The following is a 23,078-nucleotide window of genomic DNA, read 5'->3' on the forward strand; positions in this document are numbered from 1 at the left end:
CTGCCTTTGTCGATTTTTTGTTGATCGAGCTGCCCTGTGGGAGATCCTGAGGGTTCATGGGATCCCCTCAAGGTTGCTGGATATCATGGCTGGCCTGTACACTTGTACTGTGAGTGCTGTGCAGAGAGGAGGGAGAACCTTCTGTGTTTTTCCCAGTTGATTCTGGGGTCTGTCAGCAGTGTGTTCTGCTCCTACTCTGTTCAATGCTTGAATGGACTGGGTGTTGAGAAGGGTCATGGGGTCCAGCGGCTGTGGGGTATCTGTTGGTGAAGAAAGATTCACAGATCTTGACTTTGCTGTAATCTTCGTGGAGTCAATGGAGGTTCTGATCAGGGCACTGGAGAGATGGAGTCTGAGTGTCTGGGCTTGCGAGTGTCCAGATACAAACCAAGGTCCAGGCCTTTAATGACCTCTTGGGCACGGCCATCAGCAGTGTGTATGTTTGCGGGGAGAGTGTCGACCTCGTCGAGAGGTTTACTGACCTCGGCAGTGACATTCATGTCTCTGGTGACTTCCTATGAAGTCAGTAGATGGATTGGATGAGCGTGGAGATTTCATGAGGTCACTGGAAAGGGGTGTGTGGCACTCCTGATATCTCTGTAAATGGACGAAGGTCCAAGTCTTTAGAGTCCTGTGGCTTCCTGTTTGCGAGACATGGACGCTATCCAGTGACCTGAGATGTAGACTGGACTCCTTCATGTGTGTCTCTTCAGAGAATCCTTGGGTACCGTTGGTTTGACTTTGTGTTGCTCATGGAGTCCTGAATAAGGCACATGACCTGCATTGTGAGGGAGGGTCAGTTACGGCACTACAGCCATGTGGCACCATTATCTGAGGGTCATCCAGCTCTTTGTTGAGGACCAGGCTAAGGGGACGCCCACATAACACCAGGCTGCAGCAGAAAGTGGGTCATTTCTGGAGGGTGAGACTGCACCACGCTTCTACCTGGGGGGATTGCCAACTGGGATCCTGACCTGTTTTGTCATGTGGTGGGTGCGGCAACATGCTGTACCAGTGCATGCTCCCCGACCTGACCTGACCTGTACAGCATAATTTCATGTGGCAAACTAATATACACCATTAAGTGTGAAGAAATAACTTGAAAAAGCCCAAACCTATCCTTTAAAACAAGCCACAAATCGTTTTATCATTTAAATGGTTACTGTTACAGGGTGTGGCAGACAGCCGGTGCCCTTGACCAGCCGGAAAGTCTCTGAAGTGGAAGGACCGAGAGAGCGCATATACTCAGGGCATTCTCTCCCCTAGTTCGCTAGGCGGCAGCCCCCCCTGGGTTACTACGGTACCACAGATTCCCACAGGGCACATTGAGAATTGGGAGTTTGGTGGCTCAGTCTTGTTGGGTTCCGGGGCATTGCCTCCAGGTGATGCTGCAGGGACTTCTGAGCCCTATGTCAGGAGGCTCCCACCTTTCCCAGAAGTGCTTCCGAACCAATCCAATGGAACACCGGAAGCACTCTTGAGGATTACATAAAAGGAGCTGGCTGCCACTGCTCCAGGAGGCACAGTCGGGAGGAAGGTGACAAAGCTACTGGAGGGAGGAGGAGGAAAACAGAGATGTCATGTGCTTTAATGTGCTCACTTGCATTGATGTCGGTGCTGTGGGAAATGATTAAAAAGCGTTTCCCACAAATAAAAACACTTGTGTGCTGTGCTGGAATTGAGCCTGGTATATTGGATTTAGGTAGCTGGAGTACCCGACCCCCCCAAGGACCACAAGGGAAAAACTTTTACTTCTACAAAATGAAGGACCTAGCAAAGGAAATGATTCATACTGTCACCAACACTTTAATGATGACTCCCCCCAACCCTGCAGTTATAATATGTGATTTTGGAAGGAACAATGACAAATTTCTACCAGTTTGTGACTGGTATCACTCAAGGAAATAACAAGCTGGACCAGCTGTGTTCGAATGTTAAAGATGCCTTTATAAGTGTAATCTACTGGCTCCTTTAGGCTAATCTGACCACAAACTGGTTCCCAGCTACAAGCCTGTTATTAGACGGCATCCAGTTACCACCAGAACAGTGAGGAAGTGGAGCCTGGAGGCCGAAATGGCTCTGATGGCTTTCAAACGACAGACCGGGAAGTCAAGTGCGAGGCACATGGGGACGATATTGAGGGACTCTGTCACTACTACCAGTTGGATGGTATAGTGAGGTCCTCAGATCAGTCCTGCTGTGGTCGCTCACGGCCTCTGATGGAGCACCATGAAGACAATCAAACTGAACTAAAAAGAAAGTAAAAGTCATGAGGTTTCCATAAGTGGACCTCTGGAAGGATCATTAACAAACCTCGAAGGGCGAGAGCTCATAGGCCCAACCCTGTCTCCCACTGACGGTTCTCCTCATAAGCGGTCATCCCACTGGAACCTAACCCCATTTTACCCATAGGATCAATGCTTCAGTATCTGCGGTTTCCGTATACGTGAGTTTTATCAGAAAGCGCAACCCCATGGATAAAAAGAATTGACTGTAAATGGAGTATAAGTGGTAGACAACCAAAAAGAGAACTTCTCAGACAGGACATCACAGATGAGCCAAGGAAAATACAGCTGACCCTGAGACTCGTCACAAAGTCGATGTCACCCGAGAAGGAGGAGCAGCCTTACTTGGCTAGGTGTCGTATCAGCATATCCAGCATCTCTCGGTTTTCTTCTAGAAGTTTATGCACCAAATAATGGATGGCGTGCACTCTGGACTCAGGAGTTCCGCATTCTGTGGAATTGAAACAGAAACACGTTGTTACTTTTCTTTGCGCGACATAACAAAAGACAATCACGGCAAGACACAGAGAGCGCTGTAACAAAGTAAGTGCACCTCTCCTGGAAATTAATATGTGCAAAAAAATCTTGAAAATCTGCTCCTAAATTTAAATCTATTAAGAGATGAAAGTTACGTAATTAAATAAAAAAATATTAAAACAAACAAAACACTTTACAATTATTCAATTATTAAAGTGTGGCTGAGTCATGGAATAGTTGAGACACCAAACGGGTCATCCCGTTTAATAAGGATGTCCGACAGAAAATCGCACCTTTTTAGCTTCAATTAACAGCCCACTTGGGCAAAATAGACAATGAAATAAATCCGACTCTTTGCCGTTGGTATATCAGAGCCAACCACCACTGTGCCCAGCGGCCTGCTCTGTTTGCAAACGATGTCACCTTCCGGGCAGCCGGGCTTCTTATATTATGCCGCCTGGATAGATATATGTGAAAGGCACTATATAACAGATAGATAGATAGATAGATATGAAAGGCACTATATAACAGACAGATATTAAAGGCTCTATGTAACAGACAGATATGAAAAGCACTATATCATAGATAGATAGACAGATAGATAGATATGAAAAGCACTATATCATAGATAGATAGACAGATAGATAGATAGATATGAAAAGCACTATATCATAGATAGATAGATATGAAAGGCACTATATAACAGACAGACAGATAGATAGATACATACAAAAGGCACTATATCATAAGCAGACCATGATGACCAAGGGCCAACCACCACCACTTGATAAAATGATCGAGTCCGCAAGAACACCAGAGTGGGAAGTACAGCAGAGCATTACACTAACATGTGTATTATTCAGAGTATATTCAACTCTATTCTAATGAGCCGTGTCACCTAGGGGACTGTGGGAGTCTTAATCCAGGCTTGACTGAACATTTTAGTAACAACACATTTTATTTATATAGTGCCTTTCCCATGCTCAAAGTGACTTTTTTTTGGACATTAAATGGGGTTACCTAGGTGGTCTTCAGTCCTTCAGGAGTGGAGAAGAAGAGAATGTTAGCAACAGTGCCCCTTCTCGCTCCGGCGGGATGTCACATACGAGCCTCTGAAGAGATCCTCAAACGCACATGCGCGACAAAAGTCAACAGAAATAGCTAAACGATAAGGTGATTGGCAGAAATAACTTAATGGAAGTGTCTATTAAATTGTCTATCAGTACCCTCCATTGCCAAGAAGGAGCCTTTTTTCCACTTTTCTATAAAAAGTTCCCACTTAAGTCTACGATTCGACTTCCTCCCACAGTTTTTAACTGGATTTTGAGGCACCCGTTCCAAAACTCCCCATTTGTTTTTTCTTGAGCTATTCTCTCGTAAAAGTTTTGAATCGTTGTCCTGTTGAGAGATCCATTCTTAGTTCACCTTCACCTTCTTGACCTCCTACCTGTGGTCACATTATTCTCTGATCCATTGTGGGATTCTTGGTTAACTCTCAAGACAGTCAGCTTCCAAGGGCCTGATGCAGCAAAGCAGCTCCAGACCATAATGCCCACCCCACCACTGCGCTTTATGGTCAGTGTGAGGTTCTCCCATTCAAAGGTCTGCTTTAATTGGTGCCATACATGACATCCGGCATGTGGCAAAACAACCACAGCCTTTCATTGTTCTGTCTAACCACTGCACATTCTTTCAGATGTCTCTTTCTATACCCAGCAGATCTTCTTCTGAGATTAGGGTCTTCCTAAGCCCCAAACCAAACAACCTTGGCATTTACGGTGGCATGCCTTCAGATCCCTTCACTTTTCTCTGGGGTTTACGTGACATGACTGAGGGGCTTTCAGTCAGGGAGTGCGTTTACATGAGCTTAAATAACTTGGTTATTCACAAAAGCGAAGTTTCAGAAATACCCTGCCAACCCTTACTCCGGATAGAGGATTCTGGGTTATTGGGGTCTTAGAGATATCTCAGAGAGTAACCCAGTTACGTGGCCATGTAAACCTTTAACCCTAACCCTAACCTGCTGGGTTACTCTTTCATAGGCTGCGTTTGCCTGTTGCCTCTGTTAGGCTGCGCACGTCTGTATCCAGCAGTCTTTGTTTCGCACATACACATCTAGCAGTCGCGGGTAGAAAACGGTGGAAATGCCCACAAAGATAAATTCCTGGAGGCAAATGCTTGGGTGATCGCATTATTCCTTCTCCTGGTTGAAATGATCCATTTCAATATGTCAGAAACCGTTAAATGTTGATGAGCTGAACTTACAGTGCTGAAGTCAGAAGCTCAATCTCCGGGGCAACGTGCATTAGTCCGATTACTTTTTAAAGTAACGAATAACTTAACGCAGTATGGGTACGCGTCGCTTAACATTCACAATACGTTCTGAGACTTAGGATGTGACTTATGTGATTTGAACGTTGTGTGTTCGCAAAGCTATATGGGACACTGTAGTGTACCTGAATTGACTAAATTAGCCACCTACAGTAAAAGCATTTCAGTGGCAGAGAAGTGTGTAAGGGTTGTACAGGATATATACGAGGGAGTGTGACAGTGGTGAGTTCTGCGGTAGGAGTGACGGAGGTGGGATTACATCAGGGATCAGCTCTGAGCCATTTCTTATTTGCAATGGTGACGGACAGGTTGACAGATGAGATTAGACAGGAGTCCCCGTGGACTGTGATGTTTGCTGATGACATTGTGATCTGTAGTGATAGTAGGGAGCAGGTTGAGGAGACCCTGGAAAGGTGGAGATATGAGAGGAGAGGAATGAAGGTCAGTAGAACCACCAAGACAGAATACATGTGTGTGAATGAGAGGGAGGTCAGTGGAATGGTGAGGATGAAGGGAGTTGGTGAAGGTGGATGAGTTTAAATACTTGGGATCAACAGTACATAGTAACAGGGAGTGTGGAAGAGAAGTGATGAAGAGAGTGCAGGCAGGGTGGAGTGGGTGGAGAAGAGTGTCAGGAGTAATTTGTGACAGATGGGTGAAAGAGCAAGAGTGAAAGGGAAAGTCTACAGGACGGTAGTGAGACAAGCCATGTTATATGGGTTGGAGACGGTGGCATTGACCAGAAAGCAGGAGACAGAGCTGGAGGTGACAGAGTTAAAGATGTTAAGATTGGCATTGGGTGTGACGAGGATGGACAGGATTAGAAATGAGGACATTAGCGGGTCAGCTCAGGTTGGACAATTGGGAGACAAAGTCAGAGAGGCGAGAGTGCGTTGGTTTGGACATGTGAAGAGGAGAGATGCTGGGTATATTGGGAGAAGGATGCTAAGGATAGAGCTGCCAGGCAAGAGGACAAGAGGAAGGCCTAAGCGAAGGTTTATGGCTGTGGTGAGAGAGGACATGCAGGTGATGGGTGTGACAGAGCAAGTTGACAAGGACAGAAAGATATGGAAGAAGATGATCCCTGTGGCAACCCCTAATGGCAGCAGCCGAAAGAAGAAGAAGTATTTCAGCCACGGATGCCGTGATGCACTTCATGGTAATATTTCTGAAAGACAATTAAAGAAAGATGACGCTACGACACTCACGAGATGTGTGATACACAAGATTGGATGCTGCTGCCCGTGAGAAGAAGCATTCAAGGTTTTATTTGTAAGCAGAGAAAGATAGAAAGTACGGTGAATGAAGCCTTCAAAGAGAAGACCACCAGACCTGCTGTGAAACATGGAGGAGGCTCGCTTATGTTGTGGGGCTGCTTTGCTGCGTCTGGGATTAATTAATGACCACAGGGAGTCAGGACGTCGGTTTTACGTCTCATCTGAAGGCCGGTGCAATGTTTACAGCACGGTGTCCCTGTCACTGCACTGGGATCCACACACAGACCACGGGGTAAAGTGCACCCTGATGGCCTCACCCTCAGCAACCCAAGCTTTTCCTGATTGGTCTCCCATCCATGTACCGGCCGGACCTGACCGTGCTAAGCTTCAGGTGGGTGACCCCTTCTGACACGCAGGAGGTGCTGATAGAAAGTCTCAGGGTGCTCTAAGCCAAGGGTCGCCAAGTCCAGCCCTGGAGGACCACCGTGGCTGCAGGTTTTCATTCTACCCCTTTTCCGAATGAATGACCTATTTTTGCTGCCAATTAACTTCTTTTGAACTAATTTTAATTGATTTGCTCTTGAAGACTCAGACCCCTTAATTGTTTCTTTTTCCTTAATTAGCAGCCAAACAATAATGGGATACAAAATGAGCCAAAATAACTGGTGTCGATCACACAATATCTGAAAATAAAGAAAGGTGAAGGTCTCAGGAATGTCGATTTGCTCAGGTCCCCAAAACACTTTAACACTGCTCTTAGAAAAGAGAAAATCAACAATTTCAGAAATGTCTGCTATTACACCACGAGAGCAGCAACAAGCCATGAAATTAAAGAACAGGTTTAATTAACGATAGGAATTGGCACCTCATTAAGCAGCTGGTTGGAGTGAAAGTGGTTGGAGTTTGAGGCCCTGACTTAGTTAGCTCACTCGCTTCACATTTCATTTCTGTTTGGGTGCCATTTAAGGAAAGAAATGAACCAATTCAGAGGAACGATGAAGAGATTCAGGAGAACAAATCTTAAAAAAAGCAATTCAATTAAATGAATTCACTAGAAGTTAATTAGCAAGACAAACAGGGCACTCAATTAAAAAGGGTAAGAATGAAAACCTGCAGCCACGGTGGTCCTGTTCTAAGATGTCTCAGTGTGTTCAAAATTGTGTGTTTCTTTTTTACTTTGCACTCCCTTCCATTTATTTTTTAAAACATAACCCCCACACTTTGGACTCTTAGACTTACTGGCAGGGACGATGAATTCTTTGTATAAACCGTACGTCATCAGCGGCTCAGGGAGGCTCCTGGAAAAACAACATGGAGAGGATCGGATCAGTCAGATGGCACATGTCTGATGACAACTTCTGCAAAATACTTGAGATGTTTTAAATAGCATCAAGTAAAATCAAAACTCATTCACCAAAACTACTTTGAATGCCAAGGCAGGAACCAGCACTGGATGGAGTGCCAGCCCACTGTGGCACACACTCTGGGGAATTAAACCACGCTTCGTTTTATTTAAATAAGCCATATTCCCAAGCAGGATCAAATCATCAATCAGACAAGACACTTACAGCGTCCTCCATAATGCTTGAGACAAAGTCACATTTCTTTCATTGATTTCCCCCTCTGCTCCACAGTTTAAAATTACAAGCCAAACACTTCAGACATCGTGATTAAAGTACACATGGCAGACTTTCATGTTAAGGGTATCTGCATACATTTCAGTCAACCCCTCTCTGGACACCCTCCTTTGCTCAGCTAACCCCCTTGACTGCCTCCCAGTCGCACGTGTGTGACACCACCTTCCACCCGTCCATGGAGGAAGAAGGAAAGCAAAGAGTGTGCATATTGGGCTTAATTGTAGTTGAGGCTGGGGTGGTAGGAAACGCTTGCTGTAGAGCGTTTCCCACAATAAAAGACTCCTTTGTACCTTTTGAACTTGCGTATGCACCCATTTGTGTTGGGTGTATGGAGAGCTGGAGTGGCCCCTGGCGTCCACACCTCAAAATGGACGGGCTGTGTAGAAAAAGTATTGTCATTTCTACAGTCGTGGCCAAAGGTATTGAGAACGACCCCAGTGTTGCTTTTCACCAAGTTTGCTGCTTCAGTGTTTTCAGATCTTTGTGTCAGATGTTTCTACAGTATACTGAAGTAGAATTACAAGCATTTCAGAAGCTTCAAAGGCTTTTATTGACAATGACATGAAGTTTATGCACAGAGTCCATATTTGCAGTGTTGGCCCTTCTTTCTTTTTCAAGATCTTTGCAATTCACCCTGGCATGCTGTCCATCAACTTCTGGGCCAAATCCTGACTGATGGCAGCCCGTTCTTGCAGAAACAATGCTTGGAGTTTGCCAGAATTGATGTGTTATTGTTTGCCCACCCACCTCTTGAGGATTGACCACAAGTTCTTAATGGGGAGTTCTCTGGCCATGGACCCCAAATCTCGATGTTTTGTTCCCCAAGCCACTTAGTTGACACTTCTGCCTTATGGCCCGGTGCTCCATCATGCTGGATTGTTCATTACTGGTCACCAAACTGTTCTTGGGTGGTTGGGAGAAGTTGCTCTCGCAGGATGTCTTGAGCTCCATGCAAGGTCTCGCCTCATAAGATGAGGATGATCAGGAGAAAGGTGAGGGATCAGCCAAAAGCTACACGGGAGGAGCTTGTTAATGATCTGAAGGCAGTTGGGACCACTACAGTTGCCAAGAACACAACTGGTAACAAACTATGCCGTCATGGATTGAAATCTTGCAATACCTGCAAGGTCCCCCTGCTCAAGAAGACATATGTACTGTACAGGCCCGTCTCAAGTTTATAGGTGAACATCTAAACGATTCAGAGAAGGCTTGGGAGAACATGCTGCGGTCAAATGAAACCAACATTACAAGCTCTTTGGCAGCAACTCAAGTTTGCAGGAAGAGAAATGCTGAGTATGACACCACAGTCAAGCATGGAGGTGGGCACATTACACTTTAGGGCTGTTTTTCTGCTCACCCCATGAGGCAAGATCTTGCATGGAGCTCAAGTCCAAGGGTGAGTGATGGTCATTTTATGTTTCTTCCATTTCCCCAATAATGGCACCAACAGTTTCCACCTTTTCACCAAGCTTCTTGCTGATGGTCTTGTAGCCCATTTCAGTCTTGTGCAGGTTCTTTGACAGCTCTTTGGTGTTGCTCATGGTGGTGGGGAGGTTGGAATGGAAGAAATTGATTCTGTGGACAGGTGGGCTTCATACACATCACGAGTTGAGATCAGGAGTATCTGGAATTGATTGATTGATAAATTATAACCAGTCTGTGGGAGCCAGAATTCTGGCTGGGTTGTAGAAGATCAAATCCTTATTTCTGTCAATGACATGCAAATCAACTGATAACTTTGATGTAATGTGGGTGGCATGGTGGCGCAGTGGGTAGCGCTGCTGCCTCACAGTAAGGAGACCTGGGTTCAATTCCCGGGTCCTCCTTTAGTGGAGTAGGAGTGGGCGGTATGAAGAAATTCTATATCACGGTATTTTTCTAAATTATCCCAGTTTCACGGTATTCGACGGTATTTTTTTCCCCATGCATGAGTGGATGTTAACCACATTTTCCACTGCAATTACTGCAGTAGACTGGCTAAGAATAACCTGTTAGACTGTTATGAGAATTGTACATTGTATAAAAAAACATTTTAATGTGCACACAAGTATTAATACAGGTCTGCATGGCCCCATAAAGTGATAGTTTTCAAGGGGGTGGCACTAATGAAGAGAAGGAATCACATTGCATGACAGTTGCAGTCAAAATATAGAACCTTTTTATTGAACAAATTTTGCAAAAACTTAAACTATGATTTTGACAACATATTTTCAACCATCCAAAGAGGCATTTAGACTTAGTAAAATATCCAGAGGTGCTTGTCAAAACTTGTATTGCACTGAACATGTCTTAGAAAAGTAATAAATAGTAAATATTTTTATGAACCAACTACTTTGTTAATGTTAACTATCTCTGTCCACTGACACGTTAAAGTGACTTTTTCAACAACTTTACCATCAATAAACTGCATAATATTTAAACTAATAAATAATAACAATAAAATAAATAATAGTATTATTACTGATAGCTGCACTATTACTTCAAGACTTCAAGCCCAGGTGCATTACACAGTATTCACCAAATAAAAATAAAATAAAACAAGTACAACTTTGTGATGACATCCTTATCAACTGTACCATCATTTAGGCAAACTGCATTAATATGGACCTTGCTTCAAGCTAAGCTATACACATAAATAAAATAACTGCAACTTGCATTTACTGTATAATGCTATTTGTGGTATAGCCCTACGGAAGTGCATTAGGGCCACGGTGAAGAAAAAAAAAAATACAGTAAAGAGGGAAGAAAAAAAACAAACTACCGGTATATGTCAAGAATAAAGTCGACATGCTGACTTTATTCTCGACATTTCCACTTTAATTTTGACGCTTATGTCAAGATTAAAGTCAACATTTCCACTTTATTTTCATAGTTTACTTCATAATTAAAGTAGAATGTCATAAACTAAACTTCATCCTAAAATCAATGTTTAATTTACTTGATTTTCTCAAACCCCGTCATAAGTTAATGCAGCACATTAAATGCTTTGTGTTGTGTTCCCCGACCCAGTTGTTAATCACTATGCTTCTTAAACTGACTTCCTATGCACTAAGAGGAGGCAGCAATCATCGCACAGAATCCATTCATTTCATGGTATTCCTGCTCTCTAAAAATTTAGAATGCTAAGATAAATACTTGATATCATTTTCATGATGAAATGCATTAAAGCAGGTATTAAAAAAGCACGGTAGGGAGGCGGTAGGGTTCTATTCAATAAGGGCGCGCACAAAAAGGCGACCTTCAAAAGGATGACCTTAGGAGCGAATTAAATTAATTGTCCTTGATTATGCTAATAGACTGCATCTCGAATATCTACGTGGCATTGCACATAATCTACAGCTTCAAGTGTAACTTGCTTTCACCTTTTTATACATTCAGTCATTGCCTTAATCTAATTTTCTGTAATTTTGAAAACAAGGAAATATAGAGAGCTTTAGAAATAGTTCGTTAGAAGTTCATGCATTAATTAATTGGATGTTTTAATATTCTTGCTTTCACTTTTTTATACGTTCAATCATTGCCTTCATCTAATAAATTTTCTGTAATAATTTTGTTGCGTTTGCCTTTATTCGCTGCGCCCAATTGACGTCACCCTTTTGAAGCGCTCCTCTATTTATGTGCGCAGTTATTCGGCGCTCAATTGAGGTCGCCCTTTTGAAGATCGCTTTTATTTATGTGCGCTTTTATTCGCCGCGCCCAATTGAGGTCGCCCTTTTGAAGGTCGCCTTTATGTGCGCGCCCTTATTGACGGATACCAGGCGGTAGTGCTGCTCCCTGGCAGTAAGGGGTCCCCAGGTGTAAGTTCAGTGTAGAGACCTTTATGGCAGGTGTGACGAGGCTCCAAAAAACTGGATGTATGAATAGCTATCGCACAGGTTTAACTTAAATATTGTGTAAATGTTGTTTTTTTTTGATCTGGTGGTCGGAGACACGAACACAGAATTCAATGCATGTTCTTCTGAGCGGGCTTTCTTTATTGCACGCGTGCTGTCTCTATCTGACGTACCAAAACCCCAGTTCCTATCCGTCCTTTTTCTTTCACCACATAACCAATCACCACACGATAAACGTCTTTGTGAAATTAAAACTAGTTATAAACTTAGCCCACGGAGTGTTCAGAACTTTAAAAAATATCTTCGTTTTACATGTTTAATTATGCCATCCATTCAGAGTTGCGCATATCGAAGGATGAATACAAGCAGGGTCAATATAGCACAACAAAACCCCACATCCTACATGACTTTGAAAGGAAACTGATGCGCTGAGTAAACCCACCAGAAAAACAAGCAAATGCAAGGCGGGCACGCCGCCGTGCCCCCATATGATTAATGCATGCTTTAATGCATTTCACCATGAAAATTATATCAAGCATTTATCTTAGCATTCTAAATGTTCAGAGAGCAGGAAGATCATGAAGTGAATGTATTCTGTGCGGCGATTGCTGCCGGCGCCTCCTCCTAGTGCAAGAAGAAGTCAGTTTAAGAATCACTTAACACAAAACATTTAATGTGCTATATCAGGGGTAGGCAACGTCGGTCCTGGAGTGCCACAGTATGTGCAGGTTTTTGTTCCAACCCAGTTCCTTAACGAGAACTCAATTATTGCTGATGAAGCACATATTGCTTAAGTGACATTTTAATGCTTCATTTTAGTGGTCTCGCTTGTTAAGGTTCTCCAACCTTAATTGCTTATTTCAATCTTAAACTGCTGCATTCAGTGTTTTAATTGCTCCATTTTCACCACGCAGCATTCCTATGCTACCGCCCACTATTTGGTGGTGTAGCAGTGAAAAAGAGCCCTAGTGCAACAAATCTGTGTTTAGTGGTGTAGCAGTGAAAAAGGTCCCCACTTGCGCAACGTTCCGAACGTCGTTTAGGCAATTTAAACCGGTGTTGCGGTATAAGAAAAATCCATATCATAAAAAAAATAAAAAACGGTTTTCGGTATGAACCGGTATACCGCCCAGCACTAGAGTGGAGTTTGCATGAACTCCCCATGTCTGCATGGGTTTCCTCCCACAGTCCAAAGACATGCAGGTTAGGTGCATTGGCGATCCTAAATTGTCCCTAGTGTGTGTATGTGCCCTGCGGTGGGCTGGCGCCCTGCCAGGGGTTTATTTCCTGTGTTGCCTGGGATTGGCTCCAGCAGACCCCCGTGACCCTGTAGTTAGGATATAGCGGGTTGGATAATGGATGGATGGATGGATATAATGTGTTTTTTCTGGTTGATATTCAAGATTAGAGATGGTTCATTTCTTTGTAAATGAGCAAACTTACAAATTCAGCAGGGGATCAAATATTTATTGCCCCCACTGCATAGAGAGAGACTGGAAGTTCACATTGACCAATGCCTGCCCACAGAAAGAGAATGTTCCGGCTTAACATTTTGGTTTGGGTCGATGGGATTGTAGACAACTTACCGCAAGTACTGCTTCAGAGCGCTGGTCACGGTCTTAATTTCCCAATCTTCTGAGGCTGAAAGATCCACCTCTGTGTAGCTCTTCTCATCTGAAAAGACAATTGTAAGCACTTTGCTGTCAGTTATGTACTTGAAATGCCAAACAATGACTGACTATAATTTTTTCTGAAGGTGAGTATAACTGAGTGATACGGGGGAAAGAAAACTTTAAAAATACTGTCAAGTGTTCTATACTGTAGTTCCTTTCACATCAAGTGCATCACAATATATTTGAAAAATCCTTCCAAGAAGGTTCAATTTATGGGTTTATAGCGCCTTCGGTGTAAGTTTTTAAGCAAAAGAAGATTAAGAGGAGATGTGATTAAAGTGTTTAAAATTATGAAGTGAGACAGTAACTTTAAAATGAGTTCATCAAGAGCACAGGGACACCGTTGGAAACTTGTGAAGGGGAAATTTCACACAAACATTAGGAAGTTTTTCTTTACACAGAGTAGTCACAGACACGTGGAGTAAGAGACCAAGCAGTGTGGTGGGCAGGAGGACTTTAGGGACCTTCAGAACTCAACTTGAGGAGTTTAGTAGGTAGGACTGGTGAGCTTTATAACACACTGGTGAGGCCTCATCTGGAGTCCTGTATGCAGTTTTGGTCTCCATAAAGACATAGCAGCACTAGAAAAAGGTCCAGAGAAGAGCAACTGGTCTGATTCATTGCTACAGGGGATGAGTTATTAGGAAAGATGAAAAGAGCCAAGCCTTTAAAGTCTAAGCAGAAGAATATGCAATTTAATTAAATGTAAAATATTACACATAGGAAGTACAAATGTGAGGTCTGAATACACAATGGGAGGGCTGAAAATTGAGAGTCCACCTTATGAGAAGGATTTAGGAGTCCTAGTGAACTCGACACTATTATAACTGCCAGACAAGCCATTAAGAAGGCTAGCAGAAATGTCAGGTTATATAGCGCCTTGATGTGTGGAGTACAAATCACAGGAGGTTCTGCTCAAGCTTTATAACACACTGGAGAGGCCTCATCTGGAACAAGCTGGGTAACTTTACAGATGATACCAGACTAGGTGGATTGGCAGGTAATCTCAAGTCAGTTGAATCATCACAGAGGGTCTTGGACAGCAGATAGCCTTTGGGCAGATGAAATTTAATGTCAGTAAATGTAAATTGTTACAAGTAGGAAGTAAAAATGTTAGGTTTGAACACACAATGGGAGGTCTGAAAACCAAAAGTTCACCTTGTGAGAAGGACTGAGGAGTCGTAGTGGACTCGATTAACTGCCAGACAGTGTGCAGAAGCCATTAAGAAGGCTAACAGAACATCAGGTTATATAGCGCCTTGATGTGTGGAGCACAAGTCACAGGAGGTTCTGCTCAAGCTTTATAACACACTGGTGAGGCGTCATCTGGAGTCCTGGGTGCAGTTTTGGTCTCCATAAAGACATAGCAGCACTAGAGAAGGTCCACAGAAGAGCAACTCGGCTGATTCAGGGCTACAGGGGATGAATTATGAGGAAAGATGAAAAGAGCTGAGCCTTTAGAGTTTAAACACAAGGAGATTAAGAGCAGACCTGACTGAAGTGTTTAAAATTATGAAGAGAATTAGTCCAGCGGATCAAGATGGTGACTTTAAAATGAGTTCATCAAGAACATGGGGACACAGTTGGAAACTAGTGAAGGGTAAATTTCACACAAACATCAGGAAATTTTTCTTTACGCAGAGAACCACAGACACCTGGAATAAGAGACCAAGCATTGTGGTGGACAGGAGGACTTTAGGGACAAACTGAAGCACCTGACCCGCACCTGCAGGATTTTATGCATCGTGCTGCTGCCACATGATTGGTTGATTAGAGAATTGCATGGATAAGCAGCTACACAGGTCGGCCTACAAATCTGTCCAATGAGTGACTGTTAAGTGCCCGGGCTGTGCTGAGCTTCAGATAAGACAGGACAGACAGCACTAACAGTATAATACAATCCATCCATCCATCCATTTTCCAACCCGCTGAATCCGAACACAGGGTCACGGGGGTCTGCTGGAGCCAATCCCAGCCAACACAGGGCACAAGGCAGGAAACAATCCTGGGCAGGGTGCCAACCCACTGCAGGACACACACAAACACACCCACACACCAAGCACACACTGGGGCCAATTTAGAATCGCCAATCCACCTAACCTGCATGTCTTTGGACTGTGGGAGGAAACCGGAGCGCCCGGAGGAAACCCACGCAGACACGGGGAGAACATGCAAACTCCACGCAGGGAGGACCCGGGAAGCGAACCCAGGTCCCCAGATCACCCAACTGCGAGGCAGCAGCGCTACCCACTGCACCACCGTGCCGCCCATATAATACAATTTACAATACAATTTATTTTTTTTGTATAGCCCAAAATCACACAAGAAGTGCCGCAATGGGCTTTAACAGGCCCTGCCTCTTGACAGACCCCCAGCCTTGACTTTCTAAGAAGACAGGGAAAAACTCCCAAAAAAACCAGTGTAGGGAAAAAATGGAAGAAACCTTAGGAAAGGCAGTTCAAAGAGAGACCCCTGTCCAGGTAGGTTGGGCATGCAGTTGGTGTCAAAAGAAGGGGGTCAATACAACACAATACAATGCACAGAACATAACAAATCCTCAATACAGTATAAAAATAAAAATTTTAGAAGTACGGAGCAGAATTTAACAGTAGATGATATCACATAATATGATTTGGATTTGTTTAGAATCCTGGAGACCTCATTCTTCAAGCTGCCTCCCCCATTTGGCCATACCACAGCTGAAATAGCGCTAATCCGATGAAAGGACCCCTCTTTCCCATGACTCCTGTGATCCTCCATCCAGGGATGACTTTACCTTAGGCAGGCAAAACAACATACGGACTCTTGGTGTTGTTATTTCATACTGGCGTACTCTCTCCTGGCACAGAAGATATGGTATTTGATATAAAGAGTGCCTTGTGTTTAGAGAACCATGAAGAAGATTTCTAAAGGCTGCTTGAGCTACGTAAGGCCACTGGCCAGGAGAAGAAATGGAGGCATCCAGCCTTGAGTCTCTAATCATTTTTTTTTGGGGGGATTTACACAAGTATGGCCTACCACAAGATTCTCCACCAGACATTGGGCATCTTTTTTTAAAGACATTCCTTCTTCATAAATCACAAAAAAAGATTCCCTTGTAGTGTGCCACATTTCCCATGTGGCTTGAACCAGAGCAGAAAACCGCATGGAGCATTCATCAAGCCTTCTCGGGGGGGGGGGGGGGGGGGGCAGGCTGATGGTAGTCCTGCCTGACTGATCACGGTGGCTCACATAAACACAGTGTTTAACAAACAGGAGGCAGAGATGGGACATCTGTAATGCCAGCTATAAGAGTGGAGTCGAGAATGAGAGGACTTACAAACAGAGGATGGAGAGAAAAGAATGTGTGCCCTCTAGTGGTGAAAGGAAAGAACTGCAAAAGGAAAACTGCTAGTTTAATTACCAACACTTGTGTGACTCTGAAAAAAGAGATAGATAGATAGATAGATAGATAGATAGATAGATAGATAGATAGATAGATAGATAGATAGATAGATAGATATGAAAGGCACTATATAACAGATAGATAGATAGATAGATAGATAGATAGATAGATAGATAGATAGATAGATAGATAGATAGATAGATAGATAGATAGAGATAGAAATGAAAGGCACTATATGATAGATAGATAGATAGATAGATAGATAGAGATAGAAATGAAAGGCACTATATGATAGATAGATAGATAGATAGATAGATAGATAGATAGATAGATAGATAGATAGATAGATAGATAGATAGATAGATAGAGATAGAAATGAAAGGCACTATATGATAGATAGATAGATAGATAGATAGATAGATAGATAGATAGATAGATAGATAGATAGATAGATAGATAGATAGATATGAAAGGCACTATCTATCTATCTATCTATCTATCTATCTAGATAGATAGATAGAAGTGAAAGGCACTATATGATAGATAGATAGATATAGAAGTGAAAGGCACTATATAACAGATAGATAGAAGTGAAAGGCACTATATATTAAATAGATAGATAGAAATGAAAGGCACTATAAAATTGATTGATTGATCAGTCTGAAAGGCATTATAAAAAAGAGAGATAGAAAGAATTATTACACAAAATTAAAACCACACTAAAGAAAGTGTTACTGTTTTGTGACAAAATACTCACCAATTAAAATGTTCAGCAGTTTTTGAACCCGGGAGCTGACACCAACAACCCTGTACAGCCCCTGATCCTTAATCCCTGTAAAGAAATCAAGATAATTCTTATAATTATAAGTGTCAACGTAACATTAGGCTTCATGGCAATAAGTCCTGGGAAAACTGGAAATTAATGTCAAAGCTGTCTGATCTTATCTTAAGACTACAAAATGACAACAAGAGTTCAGAAGCAATGTCCCCATGACCAAACAGTTAACTTTGTGAGCTGGAATGTTAAAGGTATCAATTATGAATTAAAGAGAAAGAGTATTCTCTCACCTAACAGGTCTAAACGCTAAAATAGTATTTTTCCAGGAGATCCACTTATTAAGCAACAATCAGTTTCGGCTGCACACAGACTGGACTGGACAAATATTCCATTCCAGCTTTACAAAGTAAACTAGAGGTGTGGAAATTCTTATACATAGAACAATCTCATTTGCAGTAACAGATGTAGCATCTGATCCTGAAGGGAGATATGTGATCATCATGGGCGATTTATTTAACCGTAAAGTGATTCTGATAAATATCTACGCACCCAATGTGGATGATAGGGACTTCATCCAAATCATATTTGCATCCATTCACAATGTGAACACTCATAAAATTATAATGGCTGGGGACGTTAATTGTGTTTTAAATCCAGACCCAGATAGGTCACCTGTTACAGGGGTGACAAAATCTAACAGTGCAAACACAATCACACAGTTTGTAACTGATCACAACTTATCAGACCCCTGGAGATTTCTAAATCCAAACTCAAGAGCATATTCCACCTACTCACGAGTGCATCATTGCTACTCAAGAATTGATTACTTCTTTATAGATAACAATTTCTTGCCTACGATTAAATCTTGTAAGTATGATGCTATTGATACCTCTGACCAGGCCCCTTTGATCATGAAGATCAAATCATTATGCCCCATATACTTATCTCACGGATGGCGTCTTAAAAGAAGAGAACTGTACAGAATTTATATCCAAACAAATCGATTTTTTAATTTTTTTTGCGAAACAAGTACATCCTCAAAGGTCTCTACTCTGGGAAACTCTGAAGGCTTTCTTAAGAAGACAGATTATCTCATATCTTTCCCACAAAAATAAACTGGAAATCAAGAAATCAAGATAACACCTCAGTTCCAGAGAACACACATATTTTATCCGAGTAGCACTGGGCACCAGGCAGGACCCAGCCCAGGATGGGGCACCAGTGTATAGCGTAGCCCAGTCATGCCCACCCACACTCACAGTCATACAGAGCCAATCTAGAACTGCACAGCTCAGACTGTTTGGGGATGTTGGAAGAAAACCCGAGTTACCTTGGGGGACATGAGGGGAATGCGCAGGCTCTGCACAGACAATAACAAGTCATGGGATTCAAACCCAGGGCGAAGGTTCACTACTGTGCCAATGTGTCTTTAAAAAAAAAATATTTAGGTAATGGTGAAGCCCGAAAAAGAAGTGGCATTGCCATCTCATTATGAGTGAATTCCCAGTTCAGACTTCACCTGTATAGAGCTGGAACACAAACACACACATTACATTATTGCAAAGCTTCTATACTTCCTGCTGTTCTGTGATGGATGTTGTAGCCCCACTCAAACAGAGACAATCCAAAGTCAAGCATGACCCATGGCTAAATGAACAAACTCGCTCCATCAGGCAAAACTGTAGGCAGCTAGAACGTAAATGGAGGAAAGATGGTCTCACTGTTACCTTTGACTGCATGAGAGACATGTGGTCTCAATACCAGAGAGCAGTCAGAGGTGCAGGGAACCGTTTTTTCACTGACATCATCTCAAAAAATTCTGGCAATCAACGTGTCTTATACAAAACACTGAATGCTGTCCTCTCTCCAGCTGCAACTGTTTTCTCTTCTCCCTCCAATGCTCTTTGTAATCAGATCCTTACGTTTTTTCTGGATAAGGTCACGAACATTAGATCCCAGATCTCCATTTCTTCTTCTGGCTCTGTTGATTTAGCCGTTCCTGTACACGGCTCCCTCACCAGCTTTGAACCCATTTCGCTCCCCCATCTGGAAAAAATCGTCGCCTCAATGAAGCCTTCGGGCTCTCCGGACGATGTGGTGCCGTCCAGACTGCTGAAAGATGTCTTTCCTGTGATTCGATATGATGTCTTAAAGATCATAACTAGTAGTCTATCTTTGGCTACAGTTCCTTGTGCTTTCAAACACGCAGTTGTACATCCAATCGTGAAAAAACCTGATCTTGACCCTGCCGTTTTCTCCAATCTTCGTCCAATTTCCAAACTACCTTTCCTGTCAAAATTACTCGAAAAAATAGTTTATGAGCAATTAATTCATCACCTACAGGACCATCAGGTAATGGACCTTTTTCAGTCAGGCTTTAGGACCCAACACAGCACAGAAACCGCGCATTTACGTGTCCTAAATGATGTCCTTTTGGCATTGGACTCAGGACTCTACGTGATTATGGTTCTTCTCGATTTATCTGCTGCCTTCGACACAATCGACCACGACATCATGATCTCCCGACTCGAATCCTGGGCTGGTGTATCTGGCTTAGCCCTCGACTGGTTCAGGTCATATTTCTGCAACAGGACTCTTAGAGTCATGCTTGACGATTTTTAGTCTGAATCAGTCCCACTCCCATGTGGTGTCCCCCAGGGTTCCATTTTGGGGCCACTACTTTTTTCTATTTACATCCTGCCTTTAGGTGCAATTTTTAGAAAACATGCAAATCTCGTATCACCTATATGCTGATGACTGCCAAATTTATTTCTCCTTCAAGTCAACTGACTCCACTAAACCTCTTCTCGACTGCTTATCTGACATTAAGGACTGGCTGGCTGTAAACTTCCTTCACCTGAACGATTCAAAAACCGAGGTCATTGTTTTTAGTCCTGACCGCAAACAGACCCTACCCCTTGGCCTCGACTTTCTTCCCATTCCAGTAACTTCGTCTGTTTCCAATCTTGGAATCAAAAAGGATATGGTCCTGAAAATGGATGCTCAAGTCAACAGCACAGTAAAATCAAGCTTTTTCCATCTCAGGCGAATTGCCAAACTCAAACCAATTCTGTCTTACCACCTCCTGGAATCAGTAATCCATGCATTCATTACGTCCCGGCTCGACTATTCTAATTCCTGCCTATATGGTATTAGTAAAGCCACTCTTTCTAGACTCCAATTGGTTCAAAATGCGGCTGCAAGGCTATTAACTGGAAGCAGCAGAAGCCAACACATTACACCGATTTTAAAAACCCTACACTGGCTGCCGGTTAGATTCAGAATTGATTTTAAGATACTCCTCTTAACCTATAAGGCACTAAATGGTCTAGCCCCTGCCTACTTGAGTGTCTTGCTCCATCGTCACAATCCCCCTCGTGTTCTTAGATCCGCAGATCAGCTGCTCCTAACCGTTCCTAAGGCACGTTTTAAAGTTCGTGGTGAAAGGGCTTTTTCTGTCTGTGCACCTAGGCTCTGGAACTCCTTACCTTTAGTGGTTAGGCAAGCCGCTTCAGTCGCCACATTCAAATCAACCTAAAAACGCACTTCTTCACATTGGCTTTTAATTCTTAACCTGTCTTATTTCCACTTGCTTTTTGCTATTTCTCTGTTTTAGTGGGTCCCCTGACCTGTTTTTAGTGTCTCTGTTTTAATTCTCTCTTAATGTATGTTTTTAATATTTTGCTTTTAGTCTTGCTTGTTTTAACTGTACAGCGCTTCGGTCAGTTGTAATGCTGTGTTTTTAAGCGCTTAACAAATAAAAATGGTATGGTATGGTATTGCTTCTGTAATGAAGCCCTCAGAATGAGGAGTTTCTTCAGTGTCGGAGGATACCCTTCTCATATTGTGGACACGTCTGTCAACCAAATCAGGAGCAGATCAGGAATCGAGCATGAGAGTGAGAAGCCGGCATCAGCTGATCGGACACCAGCCGATCCCACGGCAGCTGATCGGCTGCCAGCTGAACGCATTCGCGCAGCTGATGCAGCTACGGCAAGGTTCGCGTGGGAGGAATACCCAGACATTGATCCGTGGGAGCCGAAATGGCTACCGGATTTCACAAGACAGCATGGCTTGCTGTTGGACACGACAGATCACCCGCTGCTGGACTACTTCAGGCTGCTCTCTCCTGATGCTGCTTTTCAGCTACTGTCAGACGAGACAAACAGGTAGGCAGAGAAAGTTTTTTGAATCGCGGGCTGTGCTTGCATCGCATTGATAGCGTGCGTTGCCTTGGTTCTTTTGATTCCAAATCTGGTTGCACGTGGCAGCTAATGGTATGTTTGTTATCCAAAACCTGCAAAAGCTAATGCTCAAATTCAAGTATTTCACAGTTTAAAGAATTATTTAATGAAATTAGAAAAAAACTAGCTAATTAGAAATAGTATTGCTGGCTTATAATTATTTCAAAGAACATGGGAAATGGCAGATGACCGGTGACTTAACACCGTGAAACATTGAGTGTACAATGTCATTACCCAAATTCTATGGACAATTGTGTTGCCCCGCAGATAAGTCGATTCTGTTTTTTTGAATGAATTTTAAGGCATAAATTTTTTGACTTATACGCGATTATCTACAGTACAATGCTAAGATAAATACTTGATATCATTTTCATGATGAAATGCATTAAAGCAGGTATTAAAAATGCACGGTAGTGTGGCAGTAGTGCTGCTCCCTCACAGTAAGGGGTCCCCAGGTGTATGTTCAGTGTAGAGAACTTCATGGCAGGTGTGACGAGGCTCCAAAAAACTGGATGTATGAATGGGTATTGCACAGGTTTAACTTAAATATTGTGTAAATGTTGGGTTCGTGATCTGGTGGTCGGACACACGAACACAGAATTCAATGGATGTTCTTCTGAGCGGGCTTTCTTTATTGCACGTGTGCTGTCTCTGTCTGACGTACCAAAACCCCAATTCCTATCCTTCCTTTTTCTTTCTCCACATAACCAATCACCGCACGATAACATAAAGCATTTCATGCGCTACATAATTTATAACGGGGTTTGAGAAAATCTAGTAAATTAAATATTCATTTTAAGATGAAGTTTAGTTTACGATGTTCTACTTTAATGACAAACTACGAGAATAAAGTCAACATGTCGACTTTAATCTCGAGATAAACGGCGAGAATAAAGTGGAAATGTCAACTTTATTCTCGACATAAGCTTAGCAGCATTACACAGACTGCACTGACACTGAGAACAGAGACGTCACTTCCTGACGCCCTTTTTCTGATATCTGACAGGCTGGTTCCACGACTCTTTTTTTATTTTATCAGTCCTCCTCTCGCCCGCCCATCTCCATATCCTCTTTGCTTGTGAAGTGCCGCTCCGCTCCCGCCATTAACATGTACAGCCTCCTCTCGCCTGTCCACCTCTCCATACTCCTTGCTACTGTAATTAAACTGCTCCGCCCCCCCTCTCGAAAGCCCGTCTCCCCATACTCTTTGCTTGTGAA

The 23,078-nt window shown here is 42.9% G+C and overlaps 1 protein-coding gene across 13 annotated transcripts in view; it reads right to left on the reverse strand.

The window, feature by feature from the left end:
• arhgap10 (Rho GTPase activating protein 10) overlaps nt 1-23,078 on the reverse strand; it is a 204,789-nt gene that overhangs the window by 30,258 nt on the left and 151,453 nt on the right. For all 13 annotated transcript variants that reach the window (XM_051928148.1, XM_051928146.1, XM_051928140.1 and 10 more), the window contains exons 14-17: nt 17,596-17,670; nt 13,367-13,454; nt 7,550-7,608; nt 2,631-2,736 (exon numbers count right to left, since the gene is read on the reverse strand). In XM_051928148.1, coding sequence (XP_051784108.1) covers nt 2,631-2,736; nt 7,550-7,608; nt 13,367-13,454; nt 17,596-17,670 — 328 coding nt within the window. The remainder of the gene's footprint in view (nt 1-2,630; nt 2,737-7,549; nt 7,609-13,366; nt 13,455-17,595; nt 17,671-23,078) is intronic.

This window comes from Erpetoichthys calabaricus, chromosome 5 (genome assembly GCF_900747795.2).
Source record: "Erpetoichthys calabaricus chromosome 5, fErpCal1.3, whole genome shotgun sequence".
NCBI classification, from domain to species: domain Eukaryota; kingdom Metazoa; phylum Chordata; class Cladistia; order Polypteriformes; family Polypteridae; genus Erpetoichthys; species Erpetoichthys calabaricus.